This window comes from Crocodylus porosus, unplaced genomic scaffold (genome assembly GCF_001723895.1).
Source record: "Crocodylus porosus isolate Cpor-Errol unplaced genomic scaffold, CroPor_comp1, whole genome shotgun sequence".
Taxonomy (NCBI): Eukaryota; Metazoa; Chordata; order Crocodylia; family Crocodylidae; genus Crocodylus; species Crocodylus porosus.
In genome coordinates this window covers 60,090,848-60,103,075 of record NW_017728909.1, presented here as the reverse complement: position 1 = coordinate 60,103,075, position 12,228 = coordinate 60,090,848, and the positions used below count along the sequence as shown (strand labels likewise).

Here is a 12,228-nt window from a genome sequence, read left to right as displayed (position 1 = left end):
GAATGGGCAGGGGGGGAAACAGATGCTGATAGTGGAGGCAGGCCAGGCTGCATCCAGGAGATGCTGGCAAGTTGGAGATCAAGTGCTGATAAGTTAGTTTCTCCTGCCTGCTCCAGGCCTGTGGAGAGGGTCTTTCCAGTGCCAGGGCTGGCAGAGGAAGGGATTTGCTCTGTGCTCTACTGGAGCAGTGAAGTTCGGTCAAATCATAGACTATTTCTGTGAAGTGTGTGGGGCGGGGCAGGGAGGGAGGGCAGATCTAGGTATGCTAGGATGTTAGAGAGCAGAATGGAGGATCCTGTTACAGAGATAAGTGTACAAGCATGTATTTCTCTGCTAGAAACTCAAATGACGGCTAATTCTACCTTGTCAGATATGGTAGAAGGTTCTACCTACCATTTTTGGTTGGGTAGAAACTGTTTGAGTGCTTGTACAGCTAGGGTTTCAACTGGTGGTACTGGAATTCCACTGGTAGAAATGCAACATTTGTATACACCCTAAAAATCCACTAGCTGAGGAGGGATTAGGATTCTACCCTAACTAAATAAAATAAATTTAAAACTAATTAACAAAATTATCCATTTTCTAGGTCAAAGTTCTGGGGGTTTGTCTGGGTTTTTTGGGGGGGAGGGGGATAAGCACTAGACACTATTCTTATCCAAAATGAACATTTTTATAGTTTGAGACTTTAATTGCTGACACAATTTCTCACACTTACAGTAATATATTTTCTCTAGGTGAGAGCAATGGAAGTATTCTTAGGCTATAGAATGATACATTAGTTTTATTATAAAGGTACAAAGTTACTATAGTCTGAAATCTTCATCTTAGATACTTAGCTGCATGCCAAGTATATATAGAGAAAGTGGCTCTTAGTGTACATGAAAGTAACTTGGGCATTACATCATTTTCTATTTATTTGAATGGTTCAAAGTGACAAGTATTCCAACAGCAACAACAGGACTAAACATCTACCAGAGATTAAGTACTGGCATATTCATACTTTTTTTTACCTTTTCATTTGCAACATGGCATAAAATCATATACCATATTTGAGTCAACTTTCCTACAAGACAGGAAGGAAAGCAAAACACACTGAAAATCAAATCTAACATAAAATGTGACATGTCTGTCTGCATTCTAACAAATTTGCAAAGGGTCTATTTATCCTGTTTTTTTAATTACTACCTGCACATTACCTTTAATCTGACTCCTTCTTCCAGCACAATATATCCTTGTGAAGGGGTCAGATCCACTGTCACATCTGATGAATTCATTTCTCTTATGATATACTGAACAGTCACAGTGCCAAATATCCCCCGAGGGGGTTCCCTAATAATATTCAGTACTGCAACACTTTCCATAAAGTCGAGAGCTGTTGGCTCCTTTAGGAAGAAGTGATCACTATTATTAAATGACAAAACTCCATGACCGTCATCATTAGCAAGGATGGTGACTGTGGCTTTTGAAAGACAGAAAATGAAAAATGTATCATGTTAATGTGATTTGTGTATATAAACATACAAAATACAAATGTATACACACATATTCACATGCACCACACAGCCCGATATATAACCTCTTCACGTAATGTCATACAAATGTATGACTGCATATATTTTCATAGTATCATATATTGTAATTTTGTTGGTGCAGGACTAGAAGAGATAAGGAAATGAGATGGAAAGTGTGACCTTTTTCATCGAAAATAATTATATTCTCCCTCAGACCTCAGTTCAGTAAGATAATTAAGGTGGCTGCCTGGGGAGAGGGCTTGTAAGCACTCGTAAGTAAACAGGCCTGCCTGGCTTAGGCTTTTTGGAACCGCTTTAGTTTGGGAGACATTCTGTAGGTTTGTGTAAAGGAAGGAGCTGATTGTGTCTGGTTGAGGACACAGCAGAAAAAAAAGGAAGGCACTAGCAGGAAAAAAAACCCAATGTCACAATGCCAAAGCCTCTGCCACTGCCAGCCCTTCTTCTATCTGTACCTATGCAGTCTCTGTCCAGGCATGGCCCCTGACTGCCAAGACATCCACCCAGATCTGGCTGATTTTGCAGAGCCTACAGTCTGCCTACCCTTGCCAGGTACAGCCAAGTGGGAGGTGCCTCCTGGTGGATTCTTTCAGGAATCAGGGAAGGGAACTTCAAGAGGACATGGATAGGGTCCAAAACACCTGTGAGTGTGAGGCCTTCATTGAGTCAATGCACAAAGAGACCTCCAAAATCATGGAAGAGGGACAACCAAAAAAAGCCCTGAATGTCACACTAGAAGAAATAAGGGAAGGTGGAAAATGGCAGCTTGTCACCTCCAGAAACAGACAGCATTCCTCTTCTGGACCTGCAGCTATCCAACTGAGAACAAGTATAAAGCTCTCACTTTGGATGAGAAGGAGCCCAGTCCTGTGGCAAAGGAAAACAAGCCATGCACCCCTAAGCGAGAAAGGATCGAGACCACTGCTACCAAGCAAAAGCAATGGGTGGTAGTGGCTGGCGACTTTCTCTTACAGGGCACAGAGGTATCCATCTGCAGGCCTGACCTGTAGAGGCATCCATCTGCTGGCCTGACTTGTGAAGCCCATATCTGAGATGTTATGAAAGATTGCCCAGACTTATCTGACCCTCTGACTACTATCCCACTGCTCATCCCTGTGGACAATAATGATACTACCAGGGATGACCCTGAGCAGATCAAAAGTAACTACATGGCTCTGGGTGCAAGGGTGAAGCATACAGGGGCCCATGTGGTATTCTAGTCAGCCAGAGGCAGATGCATCCTAGAGATTAACACATGGCTGCGGATATGGTGTCACTTGCAGGCCTTCAGCTTCTTTGAGTGTGGGGTGATGTTCCAGGAATGGGGTCCACCTGATAAAGTCTTCATATACAGGCTTGCTAATCTAGTGAGGAGGGCTTTAAAACAGGTCTACTGGGGGATAAAGAAAAAAAGCCCAGGAGGTAAATAAAGAGCCTGGAGACCTGGATGAAAAAAACTTCACAATGTTCTCAGGAAGAGGCCAGGACAGTCAGATAGATATTTGAAATGTTTACACGCTAATGCAAGAAGTATGGGGAACAAACAGAAAGAACTGGAGGTCCCAGTACAATCACAGAATTGCGATGTAATTGGGATTCTGGAGACATGGTGGGACAGTTGATGTGACTAGAACATGGCTGGCAATATAAAGGGATTCTATAGGTATGTCAAAAATAAGACGAAGATCAAAGAAACCATAGGTCCCTTATGGAATGCGGAAGGCAATCTAGTCACAGACAATGCAGAGAAGGCTGAAGTATGCAATGCATTTTTTACTTCAGTTTTCACAAACTGAGGAAGCTACCAGATGATGAGTGCAGTTGGCAGCAGAAATAGGGAAGGAGATAAATAGCTCACAGTAATGCCAGAACTGGTTAGGAATTACTCAGAGAAGCTAGATGCTTCCAAGTCAGCAGGGCTGAATGGGATGCACTTGAGGGTAATGAAACAATTGGCCAAGGTGATTTCAGAGCCGTTGTGCATCTCTTTTGAGAAATCACAGAGGTCAGATGGGGCCCCAGGTGACTAGAAAATGGAAAAATATAGTGCCCATAATTAAGAAGGGGAAGAAAGAGGGTCCAGAAAACTACAAACTAGTCAATCTGACCTCTATACCCAGAAAAATTATGAAGCAATTAAGGAATCCATTGTGAAGTACCTAGAGGAACACATGATTATGAGGAACAGTCAGCGTCGATTCACAAAGGAGCAAGTCATGCCTAGCCAATCTGGCTTTCTTGTATGATAAAGTGACAGGCTCCATGGAAGCAGGAAAAGCAGTGAATGTTATAAACCTGAAATTTAGCAATTTCCACTATAGAGATTTTAAGTTTGCTATTATGAATTAAGCTTGTCATTGTACTTTTATATCTTGTTGTTTGCTAAAAAGATACAACAAGCATTTTTTCTTTTTTGCATTCTTCTTTTATGATATATATGGATATATGGATGAATGAGTCTAAAGTGAACAAAGTTACTAAATGGTGAAAAAGGTTGAAAAGGTAAGTCTGTATCAGGTGGACCAGTCACCCAATAACAACTTAATAACCCCTATGAAGGAGGGAGACTTAGCAGCAAGAATTTGGGTGACACACTGCAAGCTTCACTGAAGCACAGACACACATCTGTATGCCCCACTCCTTCCATATCTCGTACTCCTAGGTTGGCCAGCTGGTGCAGTACAATGGACTTTGGTAACTACAACATCTGCAGAGTGATTGGGAGTGCGTGTATGTGTATAAGCACTCTTGAATATGCTAATCAATAAATGCAGCATTTTGTCTTATCCCCTTCATAAGGTCTCGCTCATCATTTAAGCAAATTAGTAATCTGTGCAAAACCACCACATCCTCATTAACAAGCTTAGGAAATACAGACTAGATGAAAGTACTGTAAGATGAATTATCATACTCAGCAGGTAGTCCCTCAATAGTTCAATGTCTAGGTGGGAAGAGGTATCACATAGGACTGACCCCTAGTGAATGCTATGTCCAGTACTGTTCAACATCTTCATTAATGATTTGAATATTTACTTAGTAAATATGTAGATGACACCAAGTTGGGTGGAACTGCGGACACCACAGGGGAGAATTAGGATTCAGAATGACTTGAATAGATTGGAGAAAAAGTCCACAATCAATCAGATGAGATTCAACATGGCCAAGAGCAAAGTCCTGTACTTGGGATGAAATAACTGCATGCACAAATACAAAGACTAACAAAAGACTTGCAGTAATGCAGAGAAGCACCTGGGGATTATAGCGAACCAGGAGCAAAACACAAAACAACTGTGTGCTGTTGTTATAAAAAAAGCCAGTAGCATCCTGAGTTGTATTAACAGCAGTGTCACTTGCAAATCAAAAGGAGTGAATTTTTGCTCTGTTCAGCACTGGTGAGGCCTCATCTGGAGTACTGTGTCCGGTTTTGGGCCTCAAACTTCAAGAAGGATGTGGGCAATTTGGAAAGAATCCAATACAGAGCAACAAACACTATTAGGCGCCTTGGAGGCAAGTCTTATGTGGAAAGGCTGAAAAAAAAAATTGGGTTATTTACCCTGGACAAGAAAAGACTGAGGATATGATAACAGTCTCCAAATACTTGAAGGATATGGAGCTATGCTTTTGTCTGCGACTACGGGACAGGACTAGAAGCAATCGTCTCAAGCTGCAGCAGGGGAAATGTATGTTCGATATTAGATGGAACTTTTTGACTATGGGGGTGGTCAAGCACTGGAACAGGCTGCCTAGAGTTATGAAATTTCCACGCTGGAGATTCAAGAGCAGACTAGACAGATACTTGATTTGGATGGTTTAGTCAGGGATACGCCTGCCCTGAGCAGGGACATGGACTAGATGATCTTGTAAAGTCTCGTCCATCCCTGCTTTCCTATGGTCCTATAAGGTTGTACCCTAATCAACTTAAAACACATAAGCATTCCCACTAATTTCACTGGGAATGGGGTATATGTCCAAGTGTCAGGCACATGCTTAAATACTTTGCTGTGGCAGGGCTTTATGCTGGACTGGCCATAAGACACTATGAGATTTATTGCTTACAACATGATTCAGTGCATTATCAAAACTGGCAGGCATTATGTATTGCTTCCCCAATTCATAACACATCTGCTGAAGTGATTTAAAGATAATGAGCTCTGTTTTGCATTCAAATAAGATGGCTCCTGTTAGTAAAATTAAACTAGGCAACGGGAATTCCGCATATTTGGCAAACCTTTATTTTACTGAACTTAAGTGGGAAGGCAGGACGCTCTTTGGATATTATTGTCCTATCTATCTTATCTTACAACACTCAAAGAGGAAATATATGAGCATCTTTAGTCAGGGCATGTGTACCATGTCTTAGGGAGTGACACTGACCACACCATGTGCTATAACATTATATTCCTGTCCCCCACAGATGTAATGTGGTGCTAAATATACTGCATAATGTCTCCATCTTGGGTGTCCCAGGCCTCCCTAAGGGCAGTGTAGCAGGACACTAAGGTGCCTGCTACTCTCAGAGCAGTCACAGGTGTGGGTTGCTACGGCAACCACTGGGGAGTCAGCTGACAGGAAGGGGCTTGGCCTGGCACATATAAACCCCAGGAGTGAGGCCAGGAGGGCAGTTTGCAGCTAGCAGCAAAGGGAGAAGGAGCTCTGCTGGAGCAAGCAGAGTGGAGAAGCCTGATGGCACAAACAGCTCCTGTTTGCCATTACAGGGTGAAGAATTCCCTGGTAGGGATTGAATGATGGTTAGCCAGACAGTATAGATTTTATGTTATAGCCCAGGGGCTTGAGTTTTCTGTTTGTAGTTTTATAAGACCGGTGGTTTGGGTGAGGCTATTAGGGGTTGAAGCAGGCCTCATAGGGGATCCCCGGTGATGTGGGGACCCTGGCACCAGAGAGGGCACAGCATTTTGGGGTGCACTGGCCCCAACCCCAGAGTGAGGAGGGCAGCGAGAAGCCCCAGAGTGAGGAGGCAGCAGAGCGCCAGGAAGGCACAGAACAAGAGGGCAGTGGAAAGCCAGGGAAGACAAGGGGAGGGCCAAATTACAACAAGGTCCAGATCAAACCACATCAATACCATCTGCAAGGCTTGGGCTGCAGTGTAGGGAGGAAAAGGAGCCGCAGATAGCGCCCCCTGGCACCGGGGCAAATAAAATGGACAGCCTCCCACTAATTAACATCCATTAATTAATCAAGATCAAGGTGTGGCAGGAGAGAAGGCAGGCGGTCGGCCCATAACGGGAGGGCGGAGTCACCAATAGAAAGACTGTAGTAGAGGTACTCCTGTCACAGGCAGCTACATCACAGTTCTTCCAGGTTTAACGCATACAGTTGATGTGCTATCCATGCTATGTTGCAGGACACTAGTCAGAGGTAGGCAGTTTTTTCTAGTTGTGGGTTGGAATGACCCAAATTGGATATGGGTAGGAGGGCATTTGGACCCAGCTGCACAATTTCTTTGTGGCATCACGGGAAGAGTGCCTGCAGCCACTACTTGCGTCTCTGGCAGGACAGGGGTGCACCTGCAGCTGAAGCCCCATGTCTGCCCCATATCCAAGGATTCTATGGGCCAGATCTGGCCCACAGGCAATAAACTGAGGTCCACATGTAATGTTCCTGGAAGTAACTCAAGGAATATTTTTTCACTAATAGACTTTCAAAACCCACTTCTTTGTTTAAATAATTACAAACAAATTCAGTTGCAATATATATTGTCATTGTTAAACAAATATTCTTACTTTGATAATGTTCTTTTAAAGTTTAATTCTTTGAATAAGGAACTGGGAACCAGAAATGAGGGACTGAGAATAAGAAATCAAAGATCTCCCCAGGCAGGCACCATGCAGCCTGCAAATGCACAAAATAATCTGGAAGTTCCTGACAAAGCTCTTTTTCTGCACGAGTTTTACTTTAAGGCCTAATCATTTCAAATAGAATCTTGGCACTTAGATGGATTTCATTACAGGTTTCTGTATCTTCAAAGGGAAAGACATCACCCATAGCAGATAAACAATGGTTTCAGGAATACAACATTTCTTGGGCAGAATGAAATTAAAACAAGAGTTAAAAACTCAAGGACATAGAGAAGTCTATCTTACCTGTTGTGTTCTTCCCTAGCTCCAGTCCCACAGAGGGATTTGTTAAAATTAACTGGAATCTCTCATCACCTTCAGGAATATCATCATCAAAAATCACAATGTCAATGAATTTATACCTTTCTCCATCAGCAAAATAAAGAGTCTGGTGGGGAAGCATACAAAGACATTACATGTTTTAGAACATCAACCAAATACAGCCTTTTCAAGTCTGCTCTACAGATTTGCACTGCAGAAATATGGGTCAAAACTGTGAATGTCTCTATACGTAAACTGGCTAAAAACAGGAATGAAGATCATCAGTCCACTGCAGAATGAGGGCTAAACAAGGCCTTATTTACTGAAACCATATTTTAAAAAGCCCTGAGGTAAAGAATCTTCTAAGAAGTATTGTTCCCAAATATGAATTGCATAAATTTTCCAAACAAACATTACAAATAAAATGAAGTCTGATATTTTGAAACATGCATTATTTAGAATATTTAAAGAACAACAGACCCCACATTGAAAGCATTATGTTCGGTTTACAAACTGTATAAATGAAAGTGAAAGCCACTGTAGTTGCAGTGGCTGTCACTTTGCATGACTGAGCCAATTGAGAAAAATACACTGCTTTGCAAATAGTAAAGAAATTTAGGAAATTAATAGCATTGTTCTTGATGTTTGTTTCTTACCCTTGAGGACACATTATAATCCAAACCCAGGTGGGCCTCCAGATTTTGGGCATAGAAAAACAAAGATACGTTTCCATATGATCCTCTGTCCCGGTATGCTACTACTGTCAGAATCCCTTGGTTTTCATCTATTTCAAAACTAAAATAAAAATAAAAAAGAACCCCCAGTGATTAGAAAGATACTCAAAATTCTTAGTTCATTCAATAACACTGAACATAATTTATCTCCCCCTTCCTATTACCAGCTTGTAGTTTTCAGCCTGCATCATTACAAAGGTGACATTGCGGCCGGGGGGGGGGGGTGGCAACGGGCAACATGTCTGCCTTAAAAAGGTTAGAGTGCAACCTGTTATATGCAAGTTAAGTCAAACCTCTACTAAGTAATATATGCCTGCTTCTGAATTATATATTATAAACATGTACATTAGATTTACAGCTATATAGTAAAATCAAAATAGTTTTGTTCAAATAGTTAAAATATAACAATACATATGCAAAAGGTCTGAATTAAGGTAGCCTGGGCATTTTCTGAGTTCCAAATACTTACTTTTGCAACTTTATTAATGCCTTATAATCTAATTGTTTAGATATACATGACGGCAAATTAGATCATTGTTACAATCACATATGAGATGACTCGGTGCTTTTCGTACAAGGCAGACCTTTTTGTGCTATCAATCATACATCCAATACAACTTTTATATTTAGTGGAATTCAGCACATAATGGAGGTTTTAAACAATGGCTACATACAGACATTCAGTTTCTACTGGGAAAATCACCATTCTCCTGGTAGAAATCAAAAGTGTGCAGGCAATCAAGCTTTTCCTCCTGCTCCAGAAGTAAAATAACTACAATAAAGTAAAAATTGCTCTCAAAATATTGCTCAGAGGACACTGAACATCTCACGCTTTCCCCTTGCTTAGCTCTCCCTGGGAGCTAGGAGGAGTAGAGCCAGGGGAAAGGACTGGGTGTCTTCCAGAGCCTGGGGTCACCTCAACTGGGTGGATGCATTAAGGGCAGAGTTCCCAATGGCAGAAGTAGACAGGGGCTTTGCCATACAGCTCTGCCACTTGGAATTGCTCCCTATTTCTAACTCTATATCATGGTCCCTGGTGAGGGAAGCAGGCAGGGGACTTTGCCCTGCTGCTCCAATCCCTCTGGGAATACAAGAACTGGAATAGTGCACACTTTCCTCAGATCAGGAATGTAGAAGGAGCTGGGGAGAGGGAGAGGTTGCAGATTGAACGTCTGTACTCCTTCCTCTCCCAGAATCATTTCTAACGGTAGAAAAATTTCTACAATTGAAATTTTGTACATGGCCACTTTGTTCAGCATAGCCACTTTCTATGACACACGAGACACATGGAAAGTGCCCATATGTAGGCCATGCATTTCTGGCATGTCCCAAGAAATTAATACTAGAGAAGGGGAAATGGTTATCAGTCCAGTCTATATGTACCCAATGACAGGAAATCTTGCATAGGAAGTTTGAAGATGTAAGCAGATCTGTAACTACAACAGAAATGTGCTGCAATGCAACAGCATGAATGAAGAAGAGAATTGTATTTTCTTATCTGCATTTATTCATGTGTGTGCAGAAAGAAGATACATGTCATAAAATAAGGAAACATATATGCACAGAGCCATCTAGAATGGAATGGACTTAAACTTGCAAGCAGAAAACAACATACTTTTCTATACAAAGACCGTGTTTACACATGCATCTCTATCAGCTTAAATTTACTGCGCAGTAAACGGTAATAGGTCAGCATCTACATGTGCAGGCATTAAAGCACATTAACACTGTGTGTGGACTGACTTGGGAATAAAGTTAGTCCTAAATCAGTTCACACACACAGTGCTACTGTGCAGTAAGGCGCCTACATGTGTTACTTCACAGTAATTAAATCGGACGTAAATTTCATACGTGCATGGTGCAGGTATCAAATTTACACTCAAGTCTGCATAAATCACCATATTTACTGCACAGTAACTGTGCATGTGTAGACCCGTCCACAAAAAAAATCAGATTTTTGGTTGCATCTATACTGTATTTGGTAAAATTCATTGTTATCTGGATTTGGGAACTGGTTCAACTTTTCCGTTACTGGGGCCAGCTGAGGCCAAGAGCATAAAACATAAAAGGTAAGACCAAAAATCAGGCACATTGAAGGATCTGCTTCACTAGTCCTAAAATGTTTCACTAGCATTAGAAAGATCTTCCACACTTGCCAGATGAACCATCTTTAAAACTGTTTTACTATAATAAAGGTCTGATGAGCTTTCATCAACATCACTGGGAGTTTTGCCACTGGGAATCCTAGTAACCAACCCACATGTTATGATCTTCATGGAAGATGAGACTTACTTGGTATTCTGCCATTCAATTACTCCTTTGACTCCATCATTGGCATCAATAATAATCTGAGCAGACATGCCTTCTATATCTAAAAGAAAATATGAAAAAAAAATTAAATGAAGAAGAAAAAAGAAAATCCATTTATATTGTTTCAGGGTATGATTAAAACTTAATTTCCCAAACTTTGTGCACAGAATGCACTTTTCTATCTCCCAAACTACAGTGAAAGGAAGAGAATGGATATATTAATTGGGAATATTTGGGGGAAAAAACTGAAAAATCACCATCACCTATATAATCCAATTCCTACAGCATTGCTAGCAAAGCTTATAAACATTAAGTGCTTGTGAGGGTAAGCTCTGATACATTAGGAGGTGTCAGAATTAAGGTTGTCCAAGCAAATTAATCTGACCATTTGTGTTTATGGATTACAATCAAACAGTTACAGGACTGCTCCTTAATTCAGTGCAAGGATCAATACTGCTTACTGACTAAGCAGCTACCAAATACTTTGTTTTAACTTCATCATTAAGCATGTCTGTCCGTGTCTTATTTACCGCACAGGCTCTAAAACCTGCTCTGAACAGAGATTTATTCATTTCCTTATAGACTTTTCTCTAGCACTCATCACTGTAGCATTTGAGTACTCCACAAACTTTAGTACAATTATCTTCATGATATCTCTGTAAAAAGGTGATATTATCATCACCATGATAATAGGCAAGAAACTGAGTGACAGAACAATTAATATAAGAAGCGGCAAACACCTTTTGGTGCCCAATATGGTATGCCTACAGCTTGATTTTTTTTTAAACATGTTTTTTCTTCAGAACATAGATGCATAAGGGCAAGCTTAATTTTAGTATTTTTTAAATTTTGAGTACTTAACTTTGGAACTTCATTTTTTTTTTTCATTTTAATCTTTTAGAAGACATTTCTCATGTTACAAAAACTAAAAAAAAATTGAGGAGAAAAAACATTTTACCCTATTAACCACTTGCAAGCATCTAAATCAACAAAGCTAAATATTCAGATACACAGCATAGATTTCTACCAAATAAACTAATTAAGCAATTGGTAGAAACAGGGGACTGCTAAATGTATGTGGATTTGTCACTATAACAGGATGGGAAGGGAACATTGTCATTAAGTTCACAAAATAGATATTTGTGAGACAGCAAAAGATAGTCAAGCCCCAAGAATCTTGTGTTCTTTTCCAGGGTCTGAGTATGTGCTAAGGTTTACAGATGCTTCTGTTCATACCTTTAGCTTCCCTGATCCAATTCCTCCCCATCGTGCTTGATCCGAGGTTTGTTTCCCTGCTATTATTTCCTTATTTTGAGGACTTTTATAGTTTCATAGTTTCTAGGGTCGGAAGAAACCTGAGTAGATCATCTAGTCTGACCCCCTGCCATGGCAGAAAGAGTACTGGGCTCAAACGACCCCAGCAAGGTGTACATCTAGCCTCCTCTTAAAGACCACCAGGGTAGGAGCCAGCACCACTTCTCTTGGAAGTTGGTTACAGATCCTAGCCGCCCTGATCGTGAAGTAGCGCCTCCTGATATC

The 12,228-nt window shown here is 41.0% G+C and overlaps 1 protein-coding gene across 1 annotated transcript in view; it reads right to left on the bottom strand.

Annotated features, from left to right (window-relative positions):
- The window catches only part of ADGRV1 (adhesion G protein-coupled receptor V1), a 466,251-nt gene that overhangs the window by 313,520 nt on the left and 140,503 nt on the right, over positions 1-12,228 (bottom strand). Inside the window, exons 40-43 of the mRNA XM_019532360.1 lie at positions 10,672-10,750; positions 8,302-8,440; positions 7,631-7,772; positions 1,197-1,459 (exon numbers count right to left, since the gene is read on the bottom strand). Of these exons, the coding sequence (XP_019387905.1) occupies positions 1,197-1,459; positions 7,631-7,772; positions 8,302-8,440; positions 10,672-10,750 (623 nt within the window). The remainder of the gene's footprint in view (positions 1-1,196; positions 1,460-7,630; positions 7,773-8,301; positions 8,441-10,671; positions 10,751-12,228) is intronic.